Source organism: Pelodiscus sinensis, chromosome 26 (genome assembly GCF_052426305.1).
Source record: "Pelodiscus sinensis isolate ZL-2025 chromosome 26, ASM5242630v1, whole genome shotgun sequence".
Lineage (NCBI taxonomy): Eukaryota > Metazoa > Chordata > Testudines > Trionychidae > Pelodiscus > Pelodiscus sinensis.
This window is the reverse complement of record NC_143077.1, coordinates 5,364,023-5,391,457: the sequence shown is the minus strand read 5'-3', so window position 1 is coordinate 5,391,457 and position 27,435 is coordinate 5,364,023. Positions and strand designations below refer to the sequence as shown.

Sequence of the window (27,435 nt, the reverse complement as noted above, 5' to 3'; positions counted from 1 at the left end):
GCCCCCCCCCGCTCCCCCACTCGATCTCTCTTCCCATCGGGCACCCAGCCAGGTCTGAGCTGCAGCCCTGGATTTCCAGCACCCCCAAAAGTCCGGTTCCCTTCGGGCTCAGCGGTTAGTGACACCCGCCCCGCCCCCCCACAGGTCCCGTCCTAGCGTACATCTGCCCCCCTCCCGCTTCCTGGCCCCCTCACTGCATGGGAGGCCGGAGAGGAAGGCGAGTCGCCTGCTGTTTACACCGCCCCAGGCCAGCTCCGGGGGGAACAGGCTCCAAGTCGGGGCGATGGAACGTGACCCCGCCCGGCGGCAGCAGGCAGGATCAGAGGCGGGACAGCCTGGCCAGACGCAGCCGGGGGGTCTTTCCGCCGTTCCCCGGGGCGCCGTGCTTGGGGATCCCCCTGCGCTCTGGGGGAGCCACTCTGAGGGGGCGGGGACCGTCTTCCCACGCCCCTTCGGAACTGCTGCCCAGGCCTGGGACTTGCCGGCACCATCACCAGGGAGGTCCCCGGGCCCGGGTCCGCGCCGGGGGCATCTCGCAGTGACCGAGGATGGGGGGGCGGGGGGGAATCTGTAACAAGGCCCTTGGGAAGGGCTGCAGGGACCGGAGAGGTGGGAGGAGCCACCGTGCTACCAAGTAGCAGCATGGGAGGGAATAAAGCCAAGACAGCCCGAGTCTCAGTTACACGACGGCCCCTGGATGCTGCTCTGGCCTTAACAGGGTGGAAACAGCCCCCTGAAACCTGCCTCCCCGGACGGGCCGAGCTGGCACCAGGGCTCTCGCCTGCAGTCAGTGTGGGCAGCCGGGCAGCGCTGGGAATGAGGGTTCTGATTTCCAGGGCCTGGAGGGAACCCCGAGGAAGCGGAGTGCCTCTCAGAGCCACCCCAAGGCTGCTGTACTGCTCACGGGGGGGCCAGGCTGTGATGTAGTGGGGGTACCTGGCTGGTTTCTATGCTGCTGGCTCTGGGGTAACCCCCACTGGCTGCCGTGGGTACCACGACCCAGCAAAACAGGATGAGTCACTATGCAAACCAGTATGGCCAGACACCCCCCATGGAGAGGAACAAAGGAAGGTGGAATGCTGCCCTGGCTGGGGGGCAGGGCTGGAAGAGGGTGAGTGAGTTGCTGTCTGGGAGCATGGAGGAGACAGCCTAGGGAAAGGGGCTGGAGTTTAGGGGCCCAGTCTCCCCCATCTCAAGGGGGCTGAGGCATCCTAGCCCAGCTCTGTGACCAGATTCCATCTGTGCTGCGCTGTATCCTGGAGAGGCAATAAACTCCCTCTATTCCACCGGCTGGTGCAGTCTGGTTGTGCCATTTCGGGGTGCAGGAGACGGGGAACCCCAACGTGCTGTCACACAGGCCGACCCAGGAATACCGAGAGCAGAACGGCAGCTCCGAGCCCGTTTCCCGGTCGGATGCAGGGACTGAGGGCCGAGAGAGGTGGGGAAAGGGCCCCGGAGGGGGCAAGAGGACGTGACACTCAAAGGCAAACAGAAGGGGCTACACGTAGGGAAGCAAAACCAAATGCAAAGAACCCAGCAAGGGGGGCCCCTGGCTTGCTGAGAAGGCTGTGGGAGCTGCAGTGGATTTCACCTTCCACGTGGGGCTGCCGTTGCCAAAAAAGCTAACTTGAACCAACTCACTAAACTAAGCAACTCACCAAACCAACCAACTAACCCAAGTGCCAGCGTCGATTGCATCTGGGGCGTAGCGGGGGGGCTGTCTGCTCTGTGAGCCGGGCCCCCCTGCGCTGTGAGGTGCGATTCCCACTGACTCAGCCACAGATTGGATGAGTTCCTTGCTGGTTGCTGGGCTGTGGAGGACCCCTACAGCCTCTGCCCGTGAGCCCTGCTCAGCACGTGGGCTGCCTAGGTCCCGTGGGCAAAGACCCTGCCCCGTTCCCGCAAGTTGACTTGGCAGGCTTGTTTCTAGGAAGAAGGGAGTTTTAAGGGAGACTGTTCCCCAGAGCCTGATCTTGAATTGGTAAGCACAGGTGTGCTAGAGGCAGGATGGCCTAGTGGCTAGACCCGAGTGCTGCGTTCTATTCCAGCTCGGACACTAATCTGCAAGGCGGCCTGGGGTAACGTGCTTCCTTTCTTGGCCCGTCCTGTCTAGTTAGCACACGAGCTCTTTGCCTCTCACCCTGTGTACGTACAGCACCTGACGCAACGGGGCCTTGGTCTTGGAGGGGGACCTCCAGGTGCGACCATAGCTGCGAACAACAAGAGTTATTTTTCCAGCCTGGGGACGGAAACAGCCACAGGTGACCAATGGGCAGGATTTTGAGAAGAGTTCTGTCCCGCTCGGGGCCCCTTCGCTGCGCTGAGCGGCTCTGCAAAGCTGGCTCTCCAGGTCCCGTGAATGCCGCTCGGACCCCAGGGGAAGGTTTCTCACCGGCAGCCCGCAGAGCGGGAGCTCTTTGCAAAAGCTGCTGGGCCAAGGTATCAGCAACAATTCCCCCGGCTCCCAGGAAGGCGGCAAAGAGAAGCCGGAAAAATTCACCCTGATAAATGCCAGTCGCAGGCAGGTGCGGGTATCCCTGGCCCCAGATAACCAAGCCAGAAGGGGCTCGCACCAACCCGCCACCGCGCCACAGGAACAGGCTGACAGCCGGGCTCCCTGCCGCACCGGGAGGGCAGATCTCTGCCCTGTGCCCCTGCCACGCTGCTTTGCAGAACAAGCGCTCAGAATGGGACAGCCTGAAAGGGCTGCTCGTGCGTCCGCATTCGCCTGGTGCTCATGGGAGCCGAGGTGGGAACGCGAGCCCGGATGGAACCGAAAGGTGCCCCAGGCTCCCTGCAGGTGGCAGCAGGCAAGAGGCCCCCACAAGCGTGTGGGGTCTGCCTTGGGATTGCGGGTGCGTCATTAGCCCTGCAGCCCCTCTCCTGGGCGGCAGCAGCGTTGGGGCCCTGCCGGTTGGCTCCCCCAGGGAAAAGACGCAGAGTTGGACTATTCCAAAGGACTGGCCACCACCAGTACCCCCTGGCCGGCACCTCTATGTGAGCCCAGGCGCCAGGATTCAGACCCCAGCAGCGCGAACGGCCCCTGGATCCCAGCTTGCTGGGTAATTCCCGCCATTTGGCCTTCCGAGCCAGCCCCGTGTGGCTGGCCAGGCACCCAGCCAAGTGTTTCCGTGGCCTCTACGCACAGGGTGGTTTGCTTGTGCGAAACCCCCACCCAGCAGGGCAGCTGGGTCTGGCCGAAGGAGCCTGCCAAGTCCTGGAGCCGGATACCCCGGGGACCAAAAGCTCTCTCTGCATTAGCCTCTCTGCCAGGGGATGGCCCGGATCCCTCCAGCCCCCGGCACGCGCCACGGCAGAATCCCCGGCTGACCCCGGCCAGCGCCAAGCCCCCCCCAGGCCCCCGGGCAGCAGCCTGCCTGGCCAGCGGCGGGTGCATGACGACCTCACGAGCCGAGCTCCGGCCCACGCTCCGGGGCGCAGGCGGCGGCTGGTGGCCAGCTGGCAGGGCGAGAGCCAGGAAGAGCAAGCGGGGACCTGTGCCAAGTGCCCTCGGAGCAGGCTGTGACCCCGCCCCGGCCCTCGCTGCTCGGGACGACTCAAGGATCCTCTGCCCCAGGGGCTTTGGAGGAGCAGAGCAGGAGTCCGGCTCACCAGCCTGCCCGGCTCGGACGCCTCGGGGCAGCCGGCCTCGGCAGAGCCAGCTCCAGAGAAGCAGGGGCCGGGCTGGAAGAGGGGCCGGAGCGAGGACAGCGGCGTGAGCCGTACGGCACGGCAGGGAGGGGGCCTGCAGCCTCTGCCTGCCCACGCCAGCAGGGACGTGGGGCCCGCTCAGCAGCGAATGGGATGCTCGGAGGAGTCGCCCTGCTCCCGGGAGCCAGAGTTGGTGGGGGGGGGGTGGAGCCACGCTGGGCGGCTACCGGGATTTAACCCACTGGCCTCCTCAGTGAGCAGCTTCCATGGCTCAGCCCAGGCTCCGGAGCCTCCCAGGTTCCTGCATAGCCCAGCTTGGCCTCCACCCCACCCCCCGCCGCCTCACAGACCCAGCTCCCTCGGCTCTGCTGATTCACAGGCAGGAACAGGGCCAGCCACTCCTGCCGGCTCTCTGCCTCGAATCTCCCCCCCACCCTGCCCTGCCTTTCTCCATGGTCAGGATGAGCCTGATCCAGCTGCTGCCCCGCTCTGTGCCTCAGTTTCCCCTTGGGGATAATGCTGCCCCACCGGACCCAGCTTTGAGCCCAGGCGGAAGGCGGCGTCTCAACCAGCAGTCCCCACAGTGCTCTCCCAGGGGCACGTACAGACCGACCCGTCCCTGGCACCCTACAGTCCTCCGCGACTCCCCTCCCCCCCCCCGGGCAGGGCAGCCCAGTGGTGAGAGCACCCTTGCACTTGGGCCCAGAGCAAGGAGTCTGTCTGGGCCCCAGCTCCCCACCTGTGCCACGGGGATCTAGCCCTGCCCTGGCTCTCGGGGCATTGTGAGGGTAAACGGGGGGGGAGGGGGTCGCTGGGATACTCTGCCACAGGAGCCAGGGAAGGGCCTTCGATAGCGAGATCTGACCCCACCTCCCCTGGCTCCCAGCCCGGTGCCTCGCCCCTTCCCTCCCTCGGCCGCTCGTCACAAAGGGATCAGGGCCCCCGCGAGAGTCGCCGGGCAGGCCGGGCATGCTGCCAGGCCACCCGCACTTCGGTGGGCGCCTCGAGAGGGAGCAAGGGGCACCCTGCCCCTGTGCTCGTCTGCCAGCAGGAGCAGGCGGCCGGAGAGCTGCCCAGCAAGGGCTCGGCTGAGTGCAGCATTAGAGGCACACGGGAGATGCCAGCCAGAGGGCGGGTTCCCGACCTCCCCAGAACCCTTGGCGCCAGCTCCCGACTGTCCACGGCGTCCCTCCCGCTGGCTCCAGGCGGGCAGAGCCCCTGCCTCCTGGACGCCATCTGCTGCCAGGGATCGGGCGCCCTGTGCCACCCGGCTCCCTGCTGCTTCAGTGGCCCTTTGCTCCTTAGAGGGCGGGCAGCTGGCTGCACCCGGGAGAGCAGCACGTGCTGACGGACAGCGGCCTGGGGCACGGGCACTGCCTGCCGCCAAGGGAGCCCCCTCCTTCCGTGAGCACGAACGAGCGGGCGGGGGGGGGGGGGCGAGCGCGGTCCCCCTCCCCCCGCAGCACGGCCCATTGCAATGTGCTGGCTCTGGGCTTTGAGCCCCTCCCCCGTGGCACACGCAGACCCGGCCCCTCCCTTCCCACGCATCCCAGTTCTGCCCCACAGCACCTGCCAGCCCAGCCGCGGCTCTGCCAGTGCCCCCCACCACCAGTCCTGCCCTGGACTCCCTGCTGATCCCATAGATCCTACAGTGCCCCCCCCCCCCCCACTCAGGAGTTCCCCAGCCCATTCCTGGCACCGCTCTCTTACCTGCGGGGGGTGCAAGGAGCTTCCCTCCGGCACAGGTGCCAACAAGGCCAGCCAGGCAGAGAGCTGCGGCCCAGGCTCCCCACATGGTGCCCCGGGGGAAGAGACCAATGCTGCTGCCTCTAGAAGGGAAAGAGACCAGTCATCAGCTCGGTGCACAATCTCCTCCGCCCGTCCCAGCAGGGATCCATGCAGCCGCAGGGCCTGGGGTGTCTGCAGGGGTCTCTGGAGGCTGAGTGCATGGGCAGCTATGCAGGAGAGATTCAGGTGCCACCCAGCAGGTTAGCAGAGAGCCCACTGCCGCCAGCATGTGGTTCTACTGGTGGTGCACATCTGCACATGGTCTGGTGCATAGAACAAAATTTATTCTACACATGATGGGGGGGAAGGGAACATTGGGTGTCAGGGCACTTGCAGACACCCAGGAATCACTTGCTAACAGGTTCGCAACAGAGACACGTGGGCAGTAGAGATGGGCCCAACCCAAGCCCCAGACCTCTGGGACGTCCAGGGTGCGACCCTGGTGCCAGGATTTGCTGCTCTGACCGTCCAGCCCCGGGGGGCAGGGAATGGGCAGAGATCTGGGCCCCAGCACACGCCACCCAGAACTTGCTCTCAACCCCCCCCCCCCACCCCTGCTCTGGAAACACCAGGGGGCGCTTCACACGGGGGCGCCGCAGGGCGCCAGCTTTGTGTGATCTTTGGGGGTGCCCAGAATGGGTCCAAGCAGAGCTGTCCCCTCATAGGATGCGCTGGGCAATCGCCCCACCCCCACGCTTTGCAGGGCCCCACACTCTAGGAGGACGTGGGGTCCAAGATGGCTGGGAGGTTAGTGGGGTCAGGGCTGGCACAGGCACCCACCAGTCCCCCGACCCAGCCTTCCCCAGGGCCACCATCATCACTAGGGGGAGGGATGGGGGCTGGAAAGAGACAGGGCGGGGCTTGTGGAAAAGGGTGGAGTGAGGGGGCGGGGCTCAGGGAAGGGACAGGGGCTGGAATGAGGCAGGGTGGGACTTGGGGAAAAGAACATAAGAACGGCCAGACTGGGTCAGACCAAAGGCCCCTCTAGCCCAGTGTCCTGTCTGCCGACAGTGGCCAATGCCAGGTGCCCCAGAGGGAGTGAACGGAACAGGTAATGATCGAGCAAACTCTCCCCTGCCACCCATCTCCACCCTCTGACAAACAGAGGCTGGGGACACCATTCCTTACCCATCCTGGCTAATAGCCATTTATAGACTTAACCTCCATGAATGTATCTAGTTCTCTTTTAAACCCTGTTCTAGCCCTACCCTTCACAGCCTCCTCAGGCAAGGAGTTCCACAGGTTGACTATGCACTATGTGAAAAAGTTGTGCCTGGAATTCGATTGTTTCGCATCAAATGGAAGGGGGGGGGGGGTCTGTGACGTAGTGGGGGTACCTGGCTGGTTTCTATGCTGCTGGCTCTGGGGGAACCCCCACTGGCTGCCGTGGGTACCACGACCCAGCAAAACAGGATGAGTCACTATGTAAACCAGTGGCCAGACACCCCCCATGGAGAGGAACAAAGGAAGGTGGAATGCTGCCTTGGCTTGGGGGCAGGGCTGGAAGTTAGTGAGTTGGTTGCTGGCTGTCGGAGGGCATGGAGGAGAGCCTAGGGGAAGGGGCTGGAGTTTAGGGGCCCAGTCTCCCCCATCTCAAGGGGGCCTGAGGCATCCTAGCCCAGTTCCTGTAACCAGATTACATCTGTGCTGCGCTGTGCTGGAGGAGCAATAAACCACCCTCAATTCCACTGGCTGGTGCAGTCTGTTTGTGCCATTTCGGGGTGCAGGAGACGGGGAACCCCCAACGCGCCGTCACACTGGTGTCAGGAGCGGGATGCACTGCACCCCGTGGATGGAGCTTCCAGCGGCAAGCGACAAGGCGCAGTAGAAGCAAGAGCCCTGGAGCCAGGCGTGCTGGAGACAGAGCGAAGCGGTTCCTGGGAATCGTGGGGCGCTGCAGCCCTAGACTGGTGAGTCTGCACCGAGGGGCCCAGCGGGCAGATGGCCTACGCCCAACTCTTGAAGGCAGAGCTGGTGGGGCTGTGCAGAGAGAGGGGCTTGCCTGTGCAGAAAGCAACCAAGGCCCAGCTGATTGCTCAGCTAGAAGAGAACGACCAGCCACAGGGCCAGGATCTTGTCTCCAGGGGAAGCAGCCAGACCCCCCCTGAGAGTGTGTCAGGCTCAGAGAGGGGGAGGAGCGCTGGAACCCACAGGAGAGATGAGACAGCTTCCCCCAGGAGGCCGGCAAGCTGCAGCCCATCTAGGGCAGGGGCCAGCCAAGCAGAGCTGCGGCGGCTGGAGATCCAGCTGCGGATCAAGGAATTGGAAGTAGAGGACCGAGAGAGGGATCGCCAAGATCGAGAGAGGCAGCGGCAGCATGAGCTGGCCATGGCAGAGCGGAGAACCGGCGGGGCACCGGCTGCGCCAAGTGCGGATGGGCCCCAGGGTCCCAGGACTGCCAGATGCTTGGAGAGGCCCGTGGTGGCCCAATTGAAGGACATGGGTGACATAGACGGGTTCCTCAGTGCCTTTGAGAGGGCCTGTGGACTGCAACGGGTTCCCCCAGCTGACTGGCTGCAGGAGCTCATCCCCGCACTGAGCCAGGAGGCGGCCGGAGTGCTCAGTCAGCTGGAGGACCTACAGCCCGGGGATTACAACCGAGTCAAGGAGGCCCTGCTGCACAAGTTCGGGCTGACCCCCGAGATGTACAGGAAGAAGTTCCGGGGGGTACAGAAAGGGCCACGGGAGACCTATGTGGATCTGGTCTCCCGCCTGGCGCAATACTGCCGCAAGTGGGTGTCTGGAGTCGGAGCCCAGACTGCAGAGGAGCTGCTCAAGCTGGTCATGATGGAGCAGTTCTATGCAGCGTGCCCACCCAAACTGAGGCTGTGGCTCAAGGACCGGAGACCAGAGAACCCCCAGGAGGCCGGGAGACTGGCGGATGAGTTCACGGAGAGCCGGTCCGGGTGTGAACGGGAGTCCCGGAGAGAAAGGGAACCGCGCAGAGACCGGATCTCGGCTGAGCGACGGAGGGAGTCAACTACGGGGCGAGACCAAGGAACAGGTCGTCTGCGCCCCAGAGAACCAGCCAGGGCCTGGACAGAGACAGCCCAAAGCCTAACTTGCCAGCGCTGTGGGCAAAAAGGCCACAAGAGGGCTCAGTGCACCAGGTCCCAGGACCGGGGACTTTCCAGGGTTAACTGGCTGGGGCGGGAGGAAGGGCAGGCTGCCCCAGAGGCAGGGGCTGGCAGGCAAACCTCAGCTCAGAGAGAGGGGAAGGATGCTCAGTGCACCTCCCCTGGGAGGTCTGATTCTCAGGAGGCGGATTTCTCCGTGTACCGGGTGGGGGCAGGACGACCCCTGCGGAGCGAGTGCCTCATACCCCTGGAGGTGGATGGTAGGAAGGTGACGGGCTTCTGGGACACGGGGGCGGAGGTGACTCTGGCCCGATCCGACATAGTGGCCCCGGAGCGGATACTACCCCACGCGCAGCTGACCCTGAAGGGCATAGACGGGTCCCCGTTTAAGGTGCCTGTAGCCAGGGTGCATCTGAAATGGGGGGCCAAGGAGGGCCTCAAGGAAGTGGGGGTGCACCCGCACTTGCCCACCGAGGTGCTGATGGGGAATGACCTAGAGGAGTGGCCCCATGAATCCCAGCGGGCTCTAGTCACTACCCGGAGCCAGAGCCAGCGGGGGGCTGACAACGTGGGTCCAGGGAAGGACTCCTGGCAGCGTCCTCAGGGTCCCATCCCAGTGGACACGGGGTCCAGCCAGGCTGGGACTCCGGACCTAGGCAGAGGTGGGGGACAGGTCCCGATCCCTGCCTCAGCAGCTGAATTCCAGGCTGAGGTGCAGGCAGACCCCTCCTTGCAGAGGCTGAGGGACCAGGCTGGCCTCCATGCAGCTCAGCCCCGGGGGAGAGGTGGCCAGGAGAGATTCCTGCGGGAGCGTGGGCTCCTGTTCCGTGAGTGGCTTCCCCCCAGGAAGGCGAGGGCATGGAGGGTAGAGCGGCAGCTGGTCGTCCCCCGAAAGTATCGCCTCAAGCTGCTGTATTTGGCCCACGATGTCCCCGTTGGGGGCCACCGGGGGATCCGGAGCACCCGGCTGAAGCTGCTCCAGCACTTCTATTGGCCGGGAATCTTTACAGCCGTGCAGCGGTACTGCCGGTCCTGTGACTCCTGCCAGAGGGGCGGGAAGGCCCAAGACAGGAGGAAAGCAGCTTGGGGGTCTCTACCCCAGATAGACCCTCTGGGCTGGCTGAGAGAGTTATGGGAGGGGAAGTCCTCCCTGGATGGAGCATCGGGGGTGGAAGCCGCCCTGGCTGTCCAGAGAAGGCTCGCTGGGCTCATGGCCCCGGCCCGAGAAACCCCGGCCAGAGATCAAGGCCAGCAGAAGGGTGGGTGTGACCCCCGAGGACAGGCCTGCGCCAGTCGCCCTGGAGCGGGGCGGCGAGTGGACAGAGGGAAGCCAATTCATGTGGGGCCTCGCCACGGCCGGCCCGAGTCAAGGGGAGCACCCATGTCCCCGGGGCGGGTTCCCACGCAGAGGACCCGAACTTCCCTAGGTCACGAGCGGAGTGACCCTGCTCAGTTCGCTCTCGGAGGGGGGAGAACTGTGACGTAGTGGGGGTACCTGGCTGGTTTCTATGCTGCTGGCTCTGGGGGAACCCCCACTGGCTGCCGTGGGTACCACGACCCAGCAAAACAGGATGAGTCACTATGCAAACCAGTGGCCAGACACCCCCCATGGAGAGGAACAAAGGAAGGTGGAATGCTGCCTTGGCTTGGGGGCAGGGCTGGAAGTTAGTGAGTTGGTTGCTGGCTGTCGGAGGGCATGGAGGAGAGCCTAGGGGAAGGGGCTGGAGTTTAGGGGCCCAGTCTCCCCCATCTCAAGGGGGCCTGAGGCATCCTAGCCCAGTTCCTGTAACCAGATTACATCTGTGCTGCGCTGTGCTGGAGGAGCAATAAACCACCCTCAATTCCACTGGCTGGTGCAGTCTGTTTGTGCCATTTCGGGGTGCAGGAGACGGGGAACCCCCAACGCGCCGTCACAGGGTCTGATAAGAGGGTGTTATACTGGAGAATGACCACAGGAGGGCAACAAGAGGCCAGAAATGAGGACCAGGGCAGGTATAACCCCACTGGGCTGGCGGGGCGGGGACAGGGATACTATCAACTATCTATTGCAGAAAGCGCGTGTGTGTGTCTCCCAGCCTAGGGACATGCAGAGCTTCCCCCGGCTGTGCCCCCAGGAGCTGCAGGGGTCATGGAGAGGCCCCAAGCTGCTGCAGTGAGGGAGGGCTCGGGCAGTCCCCTCCCCATGGGGCAGCCAGCATCCGGAACCCCTCCACCCCAGCAATGAAGAAAACCAAACCCTTTCCGAGCTAAGGACCCGAGCAACGCCAGGTCCATCTTCTTGAGGTCCTATAAAACACTGTGCTTGTAGGAAACACACAGGCCTGGGGACGCAACCCTGAAGCAGCATCCTTGTCCCGGAGAGCTCTACAAAGGGGTTGCGAGCGCAGTCCTGTCACCAGCTCCAGGGCGGTCCCACCCCCACAACGCCCCCCCCAGAGGAGAAGAAGGGAGGCAGAACCCCCAAAGTCCCACGGTTGGAGAAACCGTTGTCAGTGGAGCCCCTGCATCCAGCAGCCTCATTGGACTCCCCTAAGGCTACCGGGGGCAGGTTTCGACCGGGGGCCTCCGAGGGGTTTTGTGCCGGTTCGATTGTATAGCACGTCCCAGCTGCTGCTGTTTTATACCCCCCCCCCCCGTGAACCTGAGCATAAAACCCGCCCTTCGGGCAGACCCGCCCTCTGGGGGGGCTTTTGCTGGGGTGTTTCAAACGCCTGGGCTCCGCTGCCTTTGGCCTCTCGCTGGCTTTGGCCACCAGGCCTAGGCCAGCAAAACCCTTGGTCCCCATAAGAACGGGATGGGTGGGAGAGGACGGGAAGGGGAATCGCTCTTCTGCTGACGACGCGCCTGCTGCAAGGCGGGGAAAGGGCGCGGTGGAAGCCGCCCCACAACGTGCAAACTACAAGAGGAGGGGAAGGAGGCGGGAGAGGGGGACGTGGCTGCCAAACAGCCTCCCAGCTTCCTCGCAGGCCCCCCCCAGCCCGCGTCTTCTCGCTTCCGACGTCACGCGACCCTCAGCCGCCGCACCAACTTTCATCCCAGATGGAAAGTTTATCCCCCTCCCCCCAGCTTGGCCACCATGGGGTCAAACCCGCCTGGCTTGCCTGGCCTGGAGCCCCCCGCAGTGGGAGAGGGCTCCAGCAGGGGGCAGTGCGGGGAAGACCTGGGCTAGGTAGGAACAGCGGCAGGCGCCTGGCAGGTCCAGAGGCAGGCAAACAAGGCTCCCACTTGCCCAAGAAGAAGCTGCCCCATAAAGCAGCGGGTGAAGGGGGGAGACATGCGGGTGAAGGGGGGAGACATGCAGGAGGGGGGGGGAGACATGCAGGAGGGGCATCTGATTCTCGATCTGCCCCCCTCGTTCCCACCCACCCCCCGCTTGAAGAGATCTGTTCCCAGCTGTTAGGTAAAAACCAGACAAGCAGCTGGTTCTGCTGGGTCCCGTCCCCAGGCTCCCCGGTGCACGAACACGTAGGGGCAGGTCGGGGCCGGGGAGGAAGCGCTCCCCGAGGCGAGACACACACCCCTGAACAGCGAGCGCTTTGTTCCCTTTCCCCCGCTCCGGGCCAAAGCAGTTCGAGGGCTGGGACTGATCCGCTGCCAGGCCCCTCGGTGCTGGCTGCGAAGCGCACACGCGGCCGGACGCCGCCGTAGGTAAGCGAGAAAGCAGCCGTGGGGGGCTGGGCAGCGGGCCCGGCTACACTCTGCCCCCGCCTGTCCGGACTGGAGGGGCCCCCGGGCCGGGAGAAGGACTCGCACGGCCACGTCTCCGAGGGGGGAGCCTGTAACCGCAAGAACAACGCGGCGCCCGGGGCGGCTCGCGGATTGATTTGGCCATCGGCTTTCGTGCGTAAAAGCCGCGGGGGCGGATGCGGGGAGCCCCCCGGGGCTGGGGGGCCAGTCGCCCGCTTACCTGCCGGAGCCCCGCCGCGCCCGGGGAGCGGAGCTCAGTTCCGTGCCGACGGGGGCTGGTGTCAGACCATGCCGGCCCCTCTGGGCAGCGCGCAGCGAGGGGGAGCGGGACACCCCGGCTTGCTCCCGGCAGCTGCTGTCGCTCCCTTGGCGCTGGGGCCGGGGGAGGTTTCCTGGGCGGGGGCAGGGCGCGGATCCGCTCTCAGGGCGCCACTGACAGCTCCCGGCCCTGCGCCCTGGCCGCCTCTCGGGCCTCTCTCCTGCGCGCCCGCTCGCTCCCGAGAGCCGCCTGCGCGCGGAGTGTGCGGCGCTGCCAGGCCCCCGCGCTGGAAAGACGAGCCCTCCAACGTGCTGGAATGCCGGGGCGGCCTAATCAAGCCCAGCTGGGACAGGCGCGGCGCCGCCAGGCAGGGAAAGCCTCCTCCAGCTCCGCGGGCCGCCTGCCCCGGGCGGGATTTGAACACGCGCCCCCTTCCCCTCTGTCCCCGAGCCCAGCTCCCCGCCACCATCCCGCTCGGGCGCTGGAGTCAGCCCAGCGCCTCTGACCGGCTGGGATCATAATGCCTGGCCCATCTCGCGCCGCTAGTCCCTGTGTCACAGAGGGAAACTGAGGCAGGGGGGCCAAATGGGCAGAGCACAGGCCTGGGACTCAGAGCGGAGTGAAATCCCTGCTCGGCCCCAAACCGGCCGTGCCTTGGGCAAGTCACTTACCCCTGGCCTGCCTCTCTTTCCCCTCTGTACAATGGGTCCAAGGGCTCCGCTCTGCCTCCCAGGGGCGTGATCAGGACAGATCCTTTCAAGACCGGAGGCCCTTAACTATTCCACTAAAAGGGGGGCAGATGCTACTAGCAGTGGGACTTAGCCACTGAACTGCACTGGCCCTGGCAACGCAAAAGGAGCCACCGAACCGCACTGGCCCTGGCAACGCAAAAGGAGCCACCGAACCGCACTGGCCCTGGCAATGCAAAAGGAGCGGTTTCCTTCCGCCATTTCCCCCAGGGCAGCCGCCTCCCTGCCAGCCTCCAGCGAGCCTGCCCGAATGGCGGCAGCTTGGGGGCCCCTAAGCCAAGTCACACTGTGTTTGCGCCTTTCCAGACAGCTTGGGGGGCAGAGGGGGACACCATGCTTGGGTCTGGGGGGCAGGGGAGGGGGCCCACCGGATCAGCGTTCCCTACCTGGTTTCAACTCTGGGAGCAGAGCGCTGGGTGGTTAGAGAGCTGGGAGCATTTCTCCCGCCCTCTGCAGTCACTGGTGGGGGCCAGGGGCGGCCGTGTCCAAGCCAGGAGACAGAGCTGCCAGCTGTCTGGCCTAAGCCAGCTCTTCTAAAACTCCTTGGTGCCGCCAGCCCTGCCGAGCCGGCCCGAGGCCAGGAGAAGGAGCTGGGTTGGAGTCTGGCTCCCGTGTCAGCCACCAGCCCGCCAGCTGCAGCCTGTAATTGGGGGAGGGGAGGATGCGTAAGCCGAGAAGCTCACCGCCGGGTTCCCAGGACTCAGGGTTTGCAGTGTCGACACTCGAGGACCGTGGGGCAGGCTGGGAAGGGAAGGAACCCAGAGCCCCAGCTCCGATTGGCGGAGCAAAACCCAGCTTGGCAATGCTGCTGGGCCGAATGCTCAGTTACTCTACGGCCCTCTAAGTCACAGCCCCTGGAGCATGGCCTCAGCTCGGGGGTATTGCTGTGCAGGGTCTGCACCTGCCCCACACCCAGGCCAGGGAGCGGACGCACCCTGCATTACAGCTCTCCTTTGGCCCCCACACTGATCGGGGCCCATGCAGATCAGTGTGGGACGTAGAGCAGCCTCGAGGCTGCTCTAACTGACCCCAGGTTCCCAGCAGACCCCTGCGAATGCAAACATGGCCCGTCCCAGCCGTTCCCCTGCAGGATCTGGGGCGGGGGGGATGAGTAGATACGGTTCCATCCATGCAATCAGCCCGCATGCAGCAATTTGCTGGCCCCCAGGCCTCAGCCCTCCCCGGCCTCTGCCCAGCTAGCTCCCCTTCTGAATCGCCTCTCGCTGCCCTGGGCAGCCTTTGCCAGCTGAAGCCAGCCCCCGGGGCTCCGGGAGCCAACAGTCTCCCCCCCCTTTCCCTCTCCGCTTCCCACAGGGCTGGCCAAGAAGCTGCGGCGCTTCGCGAGCCCCCGCCACGTTCTGCAAGAGCCGCCGAGTCAGGCAGAACTCCCACCACAAGGGCTCCCGTCTGAAACTGAGGCCGCCACATAGAACTGGCAGGAACTGATTTTTCCACCAGCCGCCCCAGCAGCTCTTAGCCCCAGCTGGGCCGAACAGGAACTCACCGGGCCCAGGCCGGGGGGCGAGGAGCCAGGGCAGTAGCAGTGGCCTCCATGTGGTGCTAATGCAGGGGGGCCCAGAAGAGCACATTCCCACAGTACCTTTGCCACGCGCTGAACTGGCCACATGGGGTCCCACGCCGCCGGTCGCCCCATTGGTGCCGGAGTCCTGCGGCAAGGGGGCTGCCCACAGCCCATCACACCGGGGCAGCACCTGATGGGGATTCAAACCTCAAGGGGAACTTCCCTGGGCCAGGAGATGGGGAACAGGCCCAAGGGATAAGCCAGGCTGCTCCTTTTTAGATGCGAGGGTGGGGAGTCCACAGAACCACTCGCCCCACCTGCCTCTGGTGGCCTGCAACCTGACCACGTTCAGCTGGGGTCCACCGGCCATTGGGAATCCAGCCCACCTGCGCCCAATCAGATCAGAGCATTGCCTGAGCCCGCCCTGCAGCCTGCCTCCAGCTGCAGCCAAGAGCTAACCCCTCCAAAGGGGACGGCAACCCCTCTAATTGCCGGCTGTGCCATGCTGCACCGGGTGGGGGAGAATAATTCTTCCTGACCCCTGCTGTGATCGGCCCTGGAGCATGAAAGTTCCTGGCTCCTGCAAGGATCAGCAGCCCGACACTTAGCCAACCCTCTGAAAACCCAGCGGGGCGGCTGTGGCGGTGTTGGGTACCCCCTCCCCGATCCTGCACCCCGTCCGCAGCTAGAACAGACTCCGCCCGCCAGTAGAGCAGGGGGGTTTATTGCTCCTCCAGGACACAGCCCAGCACAGACGTGATGTGGTTCCAGGAGTCAGGGCCAGGCTGCCTCAGCCCCCTTGGGGTTCGGGTCCACAGGCCCCTGACCCCCAGCTTAGCCTCTTCTCTTCATGTCTTCCCAGCCAAAAACTGCCCAGCTCCCAGGCCCTGCCCCCCAGCCAGGTGGCCGCCTCCGCCTCCCTCCCTTTGTCTCTCCCCCTGGGAAGAGCCTTGTTATCTGCTCAGGCTGGGCTAGGTGTCTGGGCCAATCCACACGTGGGTGAGTCAGTGGGAATCACAGGCAGACAACACCCCCCACTATGTCACAGCTGTTTAACCCTTTGATCTCCTGTGGCAGTGGGGTCCACCAGGCAACCTTTGGTCTATTGGGAAGGACGGTCTTGTGGCTAGGGAGCTGCGTGTTCAATTCCCTGCGTGACCAGGTTTAATACAATAAAAAGCCTCAGTTTCCCCAGCTGTAAAATGGGGGTAACATCTCCCTTTTCTGCCACCCCTGGTCTATTTAGGTCAGGGGTGGGGAACCTTTTGGGGAGCGGGGGCTGCACACAAGTGAGAATAAAAAAAGCCCCACAAACAAACCACCAACCCCTCACTGAAGCAGCCCCGGCCTGAGAAGGAGAAAGATGCTCCCCACATTCCCCTTGCACACCAGAGCGGGGGGGGGGGGCAGGCTGGTCGATTTTGTGCACTCTGGCCCCACAGGCAGGGAGTGGAGAGGCTGGAGCACCAGCGCAGGTTCCCCAATGCTGGGGGGAGCCTTGGGGGCGGGATCCAGGCAAGCTGGGGCCACATCCGGCCCCTGGTACTTAGGTTCCCTACAACTCTTTGGGGCAGGAGCTGCCTCTCCCCGCGTCTGTGTAGCACTTGGTGCAACGGGGCCTCCAAGCACGACCCAAATACAAATGATCATTTCCTCGTCTTTGTCCTGCATTTACCAATAAGTCCCGGTGTGCCCGCCTCCCGTGCCCCCACACTTAGGGGGCTGAGAAACTCAGCTCCTAAATGAGCCTAACCCTGCGCTTTCCCCTTCTCTTCTCCGGCTGCCTCTGCCCTCCCCAAGGACGATGCGGCATTCAACTGGTGTCTTCCCTAACGATGACAAATCTATTTACACCGAGGCTTTACAAACGCGCATTAGGGATGCATGTATCTCAATAAACACGCTCCTCATTAACAACGGGTATTTACACAGGCCACGGTAAATAAGCCGTCGAGGGAGCCAGACGGTGCATTAGGCACTCGGTTCAAATCCTCCCCATCTATCCTGGTGACAGTCCCCGTGACAGGGCATTTATCCCTTAGCTACTGACAGTCCCGTGGTAATTACGGGGTAATTAAAGCAACTGGGTATGAAACAGAACCCAATGGCCATCCTTCCTTTTTATGGGACAATTATTTTCCCAGAGCTGCTCTTTGTTTAAACCAACCTAAGGCTCTTAAATAACCCAGTTTGGGAAGAGACGTGTTAAAAGGATGGTGATTGGTGCATCTAGCCCCCAGTGGGCAATCATTTTTGATGGGGGCCACTCCAAGATATTGGGAAGTGGTCCAGGGCTGCACTTTTCTATGGGGGGGTGCAAGGTTGGGTACGGAAGAGCGCTCGAGGGAGGGGAGGGTGCAAGACAGGGTGTGGGGTCTGAGAGGGAGTTTGGGTGAAGGAGGGGGTTGTGACCTGGGGTAAGGGGGCAAGGGTTGGGGTTGTGACCTAGGGCAGGGCTACTTACAGCTCCTGGACCCCCTGACTCTGAGCAATTTGCCCTGATTGGACAGTGCCCCAGACCCACCTGGTATATCACCCCCCCCCCCCCCAGCTCACAACTTCCAAAGACCCTGGCCACGGCTGACCCACCTTTTGTCCTGAGAACACCAACAAAGTCAGATCCTCCTTCATCCGGAGCCCTCTCCTCTCCCTCCTGCATCTGATTTGGTCTAACAAAGGGGTTGCCAGATGGTTTAACCAAAAATACCAAACACCCTCCCCCCAAAGAAAAAGAAAACACCGGGGGGGGGGGGATTCTGTTGTGGGGGGGGGACTAAAGTTGAGAAAAAAAAATAAAACAGCATGGCTCCTTTCAGAGTTCATGCAAAGTCAGAATAGGGATAGGAAAAGGGGAGCAGTTGAGCACTAAGACCCAGGGCGGTGATTTTGTTTTCTTGATCAAGCCAGAATGCAGCTTCCCTGCAGAACCAGGTAAGCAGGAGGTCTGGGAGTGATGGGCTGGGGGTATCGGGGGCAGCGAGGCCAGGGGCCGGGTCCAGTTGCTGAGTGTGTCTTAGGGTTGCCAGGTGGCCGGTATTTTCGTCTCCTGGCCAGGAAAAAAAAAATCAGAAAATACCGGACGTTTTAGGTGGCCGGTATTTTCTGATTTTTTTTTTACAAGACAGGAGGCGAAAATACTGGACTGTCCGGACAGCTGGCAACCCTTCTAATGCAGGGGAGCAACCGTCATTCCCCACTCAGAATTGAACAGGACTAATTCCTTTCTCCTCCCCCATCCGTTAGCCAGGTGGCCCCAGGCTCTGTTTGTCAGAGGCTGGGAAGGGGCAACAGAGGAGAGATCAATTGCGGATTCCTTCCTTCTGTTCACGCCCTCTGGGGCAGGTGGCCTTGTCCACTGTGGGCACACAGGCCACTGGGCTGGATGGACCTTCGGTCTGACCCCGTGGGGCCGTTCCGATGTTCTTGTCTCTCAGAGGCGGCATCATGTGAGTCTGGAATTTTAAAAACGAGTGGTCCTGTGGCACCTTAGAGACTCACAAAATATCTGCAGTATCACAAGCTTTCGGGGGCAAAATTGCAGCGAGGGAGGTTGAGGTTGGACGTTAGGAAAAACTTCCTGCCTGTCGGGGTGGTGAAACACTGGGATAAATTGCCCAGGGGGGTTGTGGAATCTCCATCCCTGGAGAGATTTAAGAGCAGGTTGACAGACACGTGTAGGATGCTCTAGACGGTGCTTGGTCCTGCCGTGAGGGCAGGGGACTGGACTCGATGACCTCTCGAGGTCCCTTCCAGTTCTAGTGTTCTATGATAATCCAGACGAGACGGAAGCCTTATTCTTGTGTGCCCAAGAGGACTGTGATGGAAGAAGAGACTTTACCAATATTCACTGGCTCCAGAAAAGGGACTCGGAGGGATGGTTTTGCCTCACCCGTCTATTTCCACGTGCCGGCTGTTTGCCTCCTCCTGATTCTCCTCCTGTTGGGAGCATCACTCGGTGCGTTTCTAAGCGTGGGCAGGAACCGTCCCGTGCGGAGGTCACGGTACTAAGCAAACAGGTCTGCAAGCCGCCATTCGCTCTGCAGGGAGAGGAGCCCCCAAACGTCCATGGCAGAGCCGAGCCGAAGGCGGCTCTCTACAGCATTACGGCAGGGGAGGCGTTACGAAGACATTGTTCAAATGCAATGAGCACGGCAGGGTTCTGCAGCCCCGGCCTGACCCACGAGCCCTCGCGGTAGCAACGCCACGCACGAGGCGGCTGCTGTGGACTCCGGGGGCACTTCCTCGTGCGAGGCTCGGAAAAAGCGATCAGCCTCCAACTCCGCCCGAGGAGAGGCCGGGGAAGGAAACACTGAGCCCTCTTTCTAAGGCCACCTCCCCACGCTGGCTCACCGTCGCACGCACAAACGCACTTGGCGCTGGCTCACCGTCGCACGCACCTTCCAGCCACCAGCACGCACACAGACAGCTGCAGGGAGCTGCACGGTTATTTGCACAATAGTAGTGCCCAGCAGAGATTGGTGCTCCATAGTGAGACAGTCCCCCTGCCTGCTTGCAACGTAAAGTCCCGTAAAGACCCGCGTTGGCCAGGGAATCGGGCCTGGAGACGTGCTCAAGGTAACTCAGCAGCAGAAATAGAACCCAGGCCTCTGGAGCCTAGTGCTCGTGCCACTAGGCCACACTGCTCATGATAGACCCCTGTGCACACACTCAGAACCCCTGTGTGTCGCTCACGGCCAGTCAGTTAATTCCCCTTCTATCTTGCCTGCCAGGGGCACCTTCACAGAGCACGCGCTCCGGGCTGGCAATCGCTTCCGTTATAAATCTCCCTTTGGAGCAGGTTTCACATTTTTCAGGCTGAAACGTCGCACGCAGCCCAGCTGTCCCGGTCGTCCAACAGGCAGACACCCCCTCCGGCCTGCCCGTACAAGGCTGCAGGGCGGTCACAGCCCTTTGCTCTTTTGGTGCCGTGGTCACCTCCCCAAACAGGCCCTGCATGGAACACGCCCCGGGCTATTTCTTGCTCTCAGAGCCGCAGAGAAGCGGCTACAAAGTCCGGTCAAACGCCGGAACCAGCCCCCTTCGTTCTGCAGCACCCGCGGTCAGAGACACGTTTCCATCCTGGCCCCGGAGACGGGCTAGTTCCATCCCCCAGGAGGGGGAGCCAGTCTCCCTGCCGGGATCCAGCGGGGAGGGAAGATCAGCTCCTAACGCACACCTCATTGCATGGCTCCGCTCTCCAATGCAGCGGTGTAGTTCGCGGGGTCTCCTGCACAGCAGCATCCAAGCGGTGGGCAAATAGCGCAGCCGCAACGCGAATACGTCAATCACATTAATAACGAGCACAAATCACGGGAGCCGATACAAATCTCGCCGCTCTCCTGTGGGTTTCTGCATTGACGGGGGCGGGGGCAGCAGTGTTCCTTGTCAGTTGGGCATGTGTGCGGCTGGTCAGGATGCCGAGATTCTGATGCTGATCAGCAGAGCACCCACAGTTGGTTTTTGTTTCCCTTAGTGGTGCACATTCGCACGCACTGTGGTGCACACAACAAAATTTATTCTGCACATAGATAGACATGTTTAGAGGGAACAATGCGGGGGAAGCAACACAAATGCCAGACCAGGGTCGAGTCAATGGCAGCAAATGCTTACCATGGCGATTTGAATGGTGCCTGCTGCATACGAGGGAGGTTAAAATGCATTTTTTTTGGTAAACGTGTACCTGCTGAAAATGTCACTGGATACATGTTTCCATGCGGGGGTGGGGGCTGCCTCTGTATCAGAGGCAGCAGCATGCTGGGGGCTGGTAGCTCTCTGGGAGCCGGTGCTTGTGGGGAGCCGGCTTGTGCATACCAGCTCCTGCCTGACCATTGGGTGCTGGATTGGGACCCACGGGATTTGAGTTTTATTCCCAGCTCTGCCACAGGTTTCCCGTGTGACCTGGGACAAATCGCTTCATGGCTTTGGGTCTCAGTCCCCCCAGCTGTAAAATGGGCATCCCAAGTTATTTCTTCCCCCCGCCCCCATTGCTGGCTTAGTGAGAGTGTGAGCACTCTGAGGTGGGAATTGTTGCTGACTTTGTGCAGCGCCTTGCACACGCCACGGCACCGCAACTGAGCAGGCTCAGCACATGAAAAGGAGAAGAACGTTGCCCCTCCTCCCACAACGACCCACGGAGCACGAAACTCACAGAGGCGAGCTCATCTTTCAGGAAGCCCAGGCCCAGGCAGCCAAGAGACACAAATCAAAGCCGCGCGGTTCAGTCACTGGGCTTGCAACCCGACGGCTCCGAGACACGATGGCGCAGAGAGGCAGCTTGTGGTGGGACATTTCCCCCTCTGCTTCCCCCGGCAAAGCGCCGAGCGGCCAGCCGGAGTCGTTTCCCGGGAACCGCAGCAGGGGCCTGGTTTGGGGGTTAATGTTCCATCTGGTGCTGGCTGGAAGGGGTCCCCACAGGCTGCCTTTGCTGACGCATAATTAGATGCTGATGCAGAGAAAACACAAGGACAGCCGGAGCACTAGGGTGAGAGCCGCAACAGCCAGGCCCGGAGAGACGGCACAACCGAGGGTAGGGGCTGAGATTGCTCTGGTGCTGCTGCCCAGCTGGTCTTATACACACAGGCTGTGTCTAGACTGGCCAGTTTTTCCGGAAAAATCAGCCGCTTTTCCGGAAAAAACTTACCAGCTGTCTACACTGGCCGCTTGAATTTCCGCAAAAGCACTGACTTCCTACTGTAAGAAATCAGTGCGTCTTGCGGAAATACTATGCTGCTCCCGTTCGGGCAAAAGTCCCTTTTGCACAAAAGGGCTAGTGTAGACAGCTCAGATTTGTTTTGCGCAAAAAAGCCCCGATCGCGAAAATGGTGATCGGGGCTTTTTTGTGCAAAAGCGCGTCTAGATTGGCCACGGACGCTTTTCCACAAAAAGTGCTTTTGCAGAAAAGCGTCAGTGCCAATCTAGACGCTGTTCCGAAAATCATGCCAGTCTAGACGTAGCCACACAGCTCCTTGCCCACTCACACACACAACACACACTTGCCCCTCCCCGCATGCACACACAGCCCTTTGATGCCCCCCCACTATGATCCCTCACATAATACACACACAAAAAACAGTCATGCATGCGCTCACTGCCCCCTGCATGGACAGGCGCACAAACACACACACACACCTCCCACTCCACCCCCCCCCCCCACTGGCGCACGCTCCGAAATGAGCTGAGAATGAATGCGGCGGCACACCCGGCTGCTCTGGGGAGCACAGAAATGCCTGAAACCTCCTGAATGGTTTGGAGATGGTCCGGCTTTGTCCGTGCGCCAGTTTGGCGCAAGGCTCGAGCGTTTCAAAGTTCTCCGCGTGAGGCAGCTCCCGAAAACGAAAGCCCTCCCAGGCCGGCCAAGCTGCACCAGGATACGGTGCGGTCACCCTTTGCACGTGTGAAAATTTTGCACGGAACCAACGGGCCCATGGGCGGTTCGACGTTGCTGGGGTCCTTCCTCCCCACTCCCCTTCCTCCTGGTGTCGTCTCCAAACCAGAAGGGGCCCGGAAGGGCTTGTGGAAGAACCAGTATTATTCCCTCTCCCCCCGTGTCACCCTGTCCCCGAACAGCCTCCCTTTCTCTTCTCTCACCAGGCTGGATTGGAACAGGAATCACCCAGGCGGAGCCCTCCCCGGCTGTCCCCCTCAGGCCTGCGAGTTTCCATCCCCTCTCTGGCCCAGAGGAAATCGCTGCAAATCCCCAGATCCCGTCTCCCCCGCGGGCTCCGTTCCCTCACCGCAGATGGAGCCTCTGAGGTAACGAAGGCCATTAATTACCAACAGATGCCCTGCGAAATCTCCGAGCCGCCTCTCGCTGCGGATTCCTTTCCCTCGGAGCCTGCGGTGAGGGGACCGGGTGCACACGGAGGCCCAGGGACAGCGGGCCCGGCCCCGGGACAGCGGGCCCTGGCCCCGGAGGGGCCTCCCCCCCACGCCAGGAGTCGGAACCCAGGCGCTGGAAGCAAGGGGAGGCTCAGGGGTCCAAAGAGCACGATTAAGGGGCAGCCTCCAGTGGTGTAAGTAGCACGTGACCCCAGCGCTTCCCACTCACCTCTGCAGAACCCACCTGCCGGGGGGGGGGTGCAGTGGGAACATGCAAGGGAACTCCCCCCCTCCCCCCCTCGCCCCCTCAGCATCCCATGGGGAAGGCAGCGCGTGCTGCCAGCTCCCCACAATCACCCTGACGTCTCCAGGAATTACAGCCTCATCCGTCAGTGCCGATGACGCCGTGTGACGAAACCTCCAGGAACACGTCCAACTGACGTGGCCGCCCTAGGAGGGCTGCAGTCCTGCGTAGGGGGGAGGGGGAGGGCTGGTCCGGCGGAGGCCAGCCAGCCAGCGGCAACGCCACAGCCGGCCAGCACAGAACGGGCTGCACCACAGGGACGCCAGACACCGCTATTATTAGCAAAACCAGCACCAGGCCCGGAGCCGCCAGCCGGTCCGGCCAAGGCTGGGGAGACCGGCTCCATGCTGAGCTGCAGCCGGAGCCATCAGACATGTGGGGCTCTCCCGGGCAGCCACGCCCCAGCAGGCCAAGCACTCGGCTCCCGCTGGACCCCCGGGCTGTCACTGCCCCACGCAGCCGGGGCCTCGCTGGGTCTCAAGCCTTTTTCTTTTTTACTTTCATAACCGAGGCCGCAAGGTGCCGGGACACTGAGCGGCCAGGCCCAGGGCGGGTACTGGACACAGGACAGGCCAAGCGCGCATCCGAAGCGGGTGCCACAGGGCACGGGGGCCAGGTACAAGCGTCCCCCCCCCCCCGAGGCCACCAGGGCGTGCACAGGAAAGGGGGCAGGAAGGTGCCGCTCCAGGCAGGGGCAGGGCCTTTGGGTCAAAGAGCCAGCACCGGAGTCCTGCTGCCTGCATAGAGACCTGGTTGCCAATGGACACGCGAGCCCCTCCTGCCCCTGTCCGGTCCAGCCACCCCAGCTCGGCACGGCAGCCCCCAGAGCTGGGCCATCTAAGGAACCCTTTTGTCTCTCCACAGACAGATGCAAGGGCGGGGGGAGGGGAGGTGTCTCCTCCCAGCTCCGTGTGCCGTGACCCAGGAGGGGTCGAGGGCTGGGGAGAAGGACTCAGTTTCCCGCTCCCCCAGCAGCATTGCAGGGCCTCGGCCAGCCTGAGGGATCGTCAGGGGGACCGGAAGCTCCGCTCTGGCTACGACGCTGAGCCAAGCGGCTGCCTGAGTCGCTCGAAACCCGAACCAGATGCTGGCGGGAACGGCTGGGTTGTGTAATTAGCAGTTGGTCTTAAAGGGATGTTGTCAGCCTCGGGGACCCAGCCTCCCCTGCGGGCTGAGCCGTCTCGGGGGGCTCCGATTGCCTGGACTGCCAGGCCGGCCGCCTTTAGCCCTGGCGCCTAGCCTCACCGGTGGATGCGTGTGTCTGCTCAGCCGGGCCCCGACCCGGCTCAGACGGGCCCGTTGCCCTAGGGCCAGCCCAGCCTGGAAAGGGCAAGCGGGTCATGGAGCCCAGCCCGGCCCGGCCTGCAGGAGACGGGGGGCAGAGTCCTCCCTGAATCATTCAGCACCAGGTCGGCAGGGCGAGGGCTGCCCAGGGGGTTTGGGGCTAGAGCCAGACGGGTGGGAAGGAGGCCGAGAAAACCACCCCACTGACGTGGCCGGGAAAGGCTGGAGCCTGGGGGGGGGGTGGTCCCAGAAGGCCCAGGACTGAGCCCTGGGGGGAAGGGGGGTCCCAGAAGGCCCAGGACTGAGCCCAGGGCGGGGGCACGGTGGTCGCAAAAGACCCAGGACTGAGCCCCAGGGGTGGGGGGGTCGTTGCAGAAGTGAGCTTGGGGGGATCCTAGAAAGCCCAGGACTGAGTCTGTGGGGGGTGGGGGTGCATGCACAGAAGGAGGGCGGGGGGGAGGGTGTCCCAGAAGGCCCAGGACTGAGCCCTGGGGGGAAGGCGGGGTCCCAGAAGGCCATGTCAGCTAGGGGCACATGTCAAAGGGAACTGGCACAGCAAGGCCTCTGTCTGCATCCCATCTAGGGAGAGGATGGACTGAACCAGAGACCCCGCTCATCCTCCCCCCACCCCCCAGGTGAGCTGGATGGGCTGGTGCTGCAACAGAACTAGCCAGTCCCTGGGAGCTGCTAGCATCTTCCCAGCAACACCCCCCCGCCCAGCCAGTCTCTGCAAGCTCAGCCAGGCCACGCTCCAGCCTAGACCCCCAGGCCCATGCCCTGTATCGACTGCCATTCAGGGTGCAGCCTGCCCAAGGAATCGCAGCGCTGCTGCCAGCCAGGGCAGGGGCAGCAAGTCCCCGGGGCGAGATGCCACCTCCCCCCGCCGCGTACACAGGAGAGGTTGAATCGAGGCTGTACCAGGCTCCGGCTGAGGGCTCTGCCCAGGGATGGTCAACAGGGAAGGCAGGGGCAGCCGGGTGCAGTCGGTACAAACTCCCAGCACCCTGCGAACCCACGGCCAGGGGCAGCCCCCCATATAGGCCAGGGCTGGGGAGCCTGTTTTGGGCCGGGGGCCGCTGACCCACAGGAAAATCAGTCGGGGGCTGCACACAAGTGAGAAGCAAACAAGAAAAAACAAATCCTCACGGACATGGCCCAACTGAGAAGCAGAAAGACCCTCCCCACATTCCCCTCCCACACCACAGCCTGGGGGGGCAGGCTAGTAGATTGTATGATCCAGCCCCATGGAGAGATAGCAGGGGGGCTGGAGCACAAGCACCCTCATGCAGGGGGGGCAGCCCTGAGCATCAGGCACCAGATCCAGGAAAACCAGGGGCTGCAACTGGCCCCCCAGGCCTTAGGTTTCCCGCCCTTAATACAAGCAAACGAGGCGGTCACCCAATTAGATGGAAGGGAATTTTTTTCCCTCCATCTAAAAACCACATGAATCTGTTCTCACTTATAAACCAAAGTAGCAAATACTGTGCTTGTGGAGTTTTTAGTTGACACTCTGGAGCGCGAGCTGGGTGGAAGTCCCATTCGGATGTGTCACGGCAGAGCTTCCAGCGCGCGGGGCGGTCAGTCGACCTCAGTAGCCCAGCCTTGGCCAGGCATGCAGCTGAGTCAGTGGGGATGAGTCAGGGGGGCTCACACTTAGCGAAGGCCGGTCAGCGACCCGCGACAGCTGCTCTGCCGTGTTAGGGGCCGGGATCCCGAAGACGCTGAGTCCACAAAGAATGTGTCTCGTGTTGGACTTGGAGGTGAAAACTTTGAAGGGTCAGCGACTGGGCAGCAGACCCCACCCACGGTCTCAGGATGTTCCGGTTCATCAAAAGTAGAAGAGAACTCAGACCAAAGGTTTATTTTTATTTCAACACGGCTCATTTCAAATGCCAAATAAATAAAAGTAAAATTGCCTTCTAGACATCTCATTGCTCACTATATAGTACCGGGGTGGGGGGGCTACTGTGTCCTTTTCCCCAGCCCCCTCAAGGGCAGGACAGTAGCCTTCTAAGGCCTCCCAAATAAAGCTCCCCTCCATGTGTCTCAATGTCAATGGCTCCAGGCCAATAACTACACCTTGTCTCCAAGGCAGTCTGGCCTAGTGGCCACAGACAGTGAAACACCCCCTTCTTGAAGGGCAGTGAGGCCCAGCGGCCAGAGTCTGTTCTCACATCCTGCTCAGAGGGCAGTGAGGCCCAGTAGCCGGAGCAGGTAGCCACACTCCCTGCTCCCAGGGCAGCAATGCCTAGCAGTTGCAGTCACTAGTCACAGCTGTAACCCTCTGGGGGCTAGGGGACCTGGGCTCACCCTCTCCACCAGGTCCTAGCCCAGGGCCCAGGTAGGTGACCACCGCTAGCTCAGCAGGGAATCTGCCCCAAGCTAACTCCCCACCCTGAGCTACTTCCTACCAGACTCACCACAGCTGCCGCCTTCTCCACTCTCCTCCAGACAGGACTCCTCCAGCCGCTCCCTGCTGACTGGCCCCCACAGCTCAGTCCCTCTGCAGCCCTCCCCACCCAGCAGCTGTCAGCTCCACCAGCCTTTATACCTGCCCAGCAGGGCCGTGGGGGCGGGGCTCTCGGGAGCCCTGGTTAACCCTTGCAGGGCCAGAGCGGGGTTGGTGCACCCTGGCACAGGGGGCAAAGTCATCGCTCATCTAGGGCCCCAAAAGCCCTGGGGCAGACCCTGACTCCCCCTCCCTGCATCCGCTTGTTCCCTGGGATGGACCCAGGCCCCTCTTGCCTGCCAGCTCTCAGGAGCCAAGGCCAGAGCTGCAAAGCTCCTCCAGGCTCTCTCGGGCCGCAGGATCTTTGGCTCCGCGGCTGTGACCTAGGCCCTCCGGACTGCACTAGGGCAGCACCGAGTGGCTGGAACGTTTGGCTGGGGGGCACAGGGCACGGGCCTCCCCCACGGAGCCCTCGGGCAGCTGGTGGGGGCGGGCAGCTCCGACCTTTGCTGGGAAAGCCAGGCAGGGTGCGGACTCTGCAGCTGGCACCGTCCCGTCTGCCTCAGCCCCGGGGGCAGGGCAGGTGCTGGCGCTAAGAGGGACCGGGCCTTGTGAAAGGTGCCCTGGCGTTTTTCACGAGCGTTTGGGGCTGGCTCCCCACTGGCCAGTGATTGGTGTCCTCTGCCTCCTTACCAGGCCCCGGCAGCTCCGAGCAGGGTGGGACCCCGTCCCCGGCCTCCCTGCCTTTCCCAGCGTGTGGGGCGGGGTCCCCAGGGCCTACACCGGGCACGTGGGCAGGGATGGTGCAGACACGGGGGCAGCCTCCCTGGTGTCCAGTGGATCCCAT

The 27,435-nt window shown here is 62.7% G+C and overlaps 1 protein-coding gene across 7 annotated transcripts in view; it reads right to left on the bottom strand.

Annotated features, from left to right (window-relative positions):
- The window catches only part of COL16A1 (collagen type XVI alpha 1 chain), a 103,316-nt gene extending 76,679 nt beyond the window's left edge, over positions 1-26,637 (bottom strand). For 4 of the 7 annotated variants that reach the window (XM_089773493.1, XM_089773494.1, XM_089773495.1 and 1 more), the window contains exon 1: positions 5,362-5,480. In XM_089773493.1, coding sequence (XP_089629619.1) covers positions 5,362-5,446 — 85 coding nt within the window. In that variant the 5' untranslated portion in view covers positions 5,447-5,480. Of the gene's footprint in view, positions 1-5,361; positions 5,481-12,423; positions 12,766-22,320; positions 22,342-26,559 lie in introns of those variants that run through there. The other 3 variants (XM_075908929.2, XM_075908930.2, XM_075908928.2) reach the window with 3 other exon arrangements.
- Between the last annotated feature and the right edge of the window lie 798 nt (positions 26,638-27,435).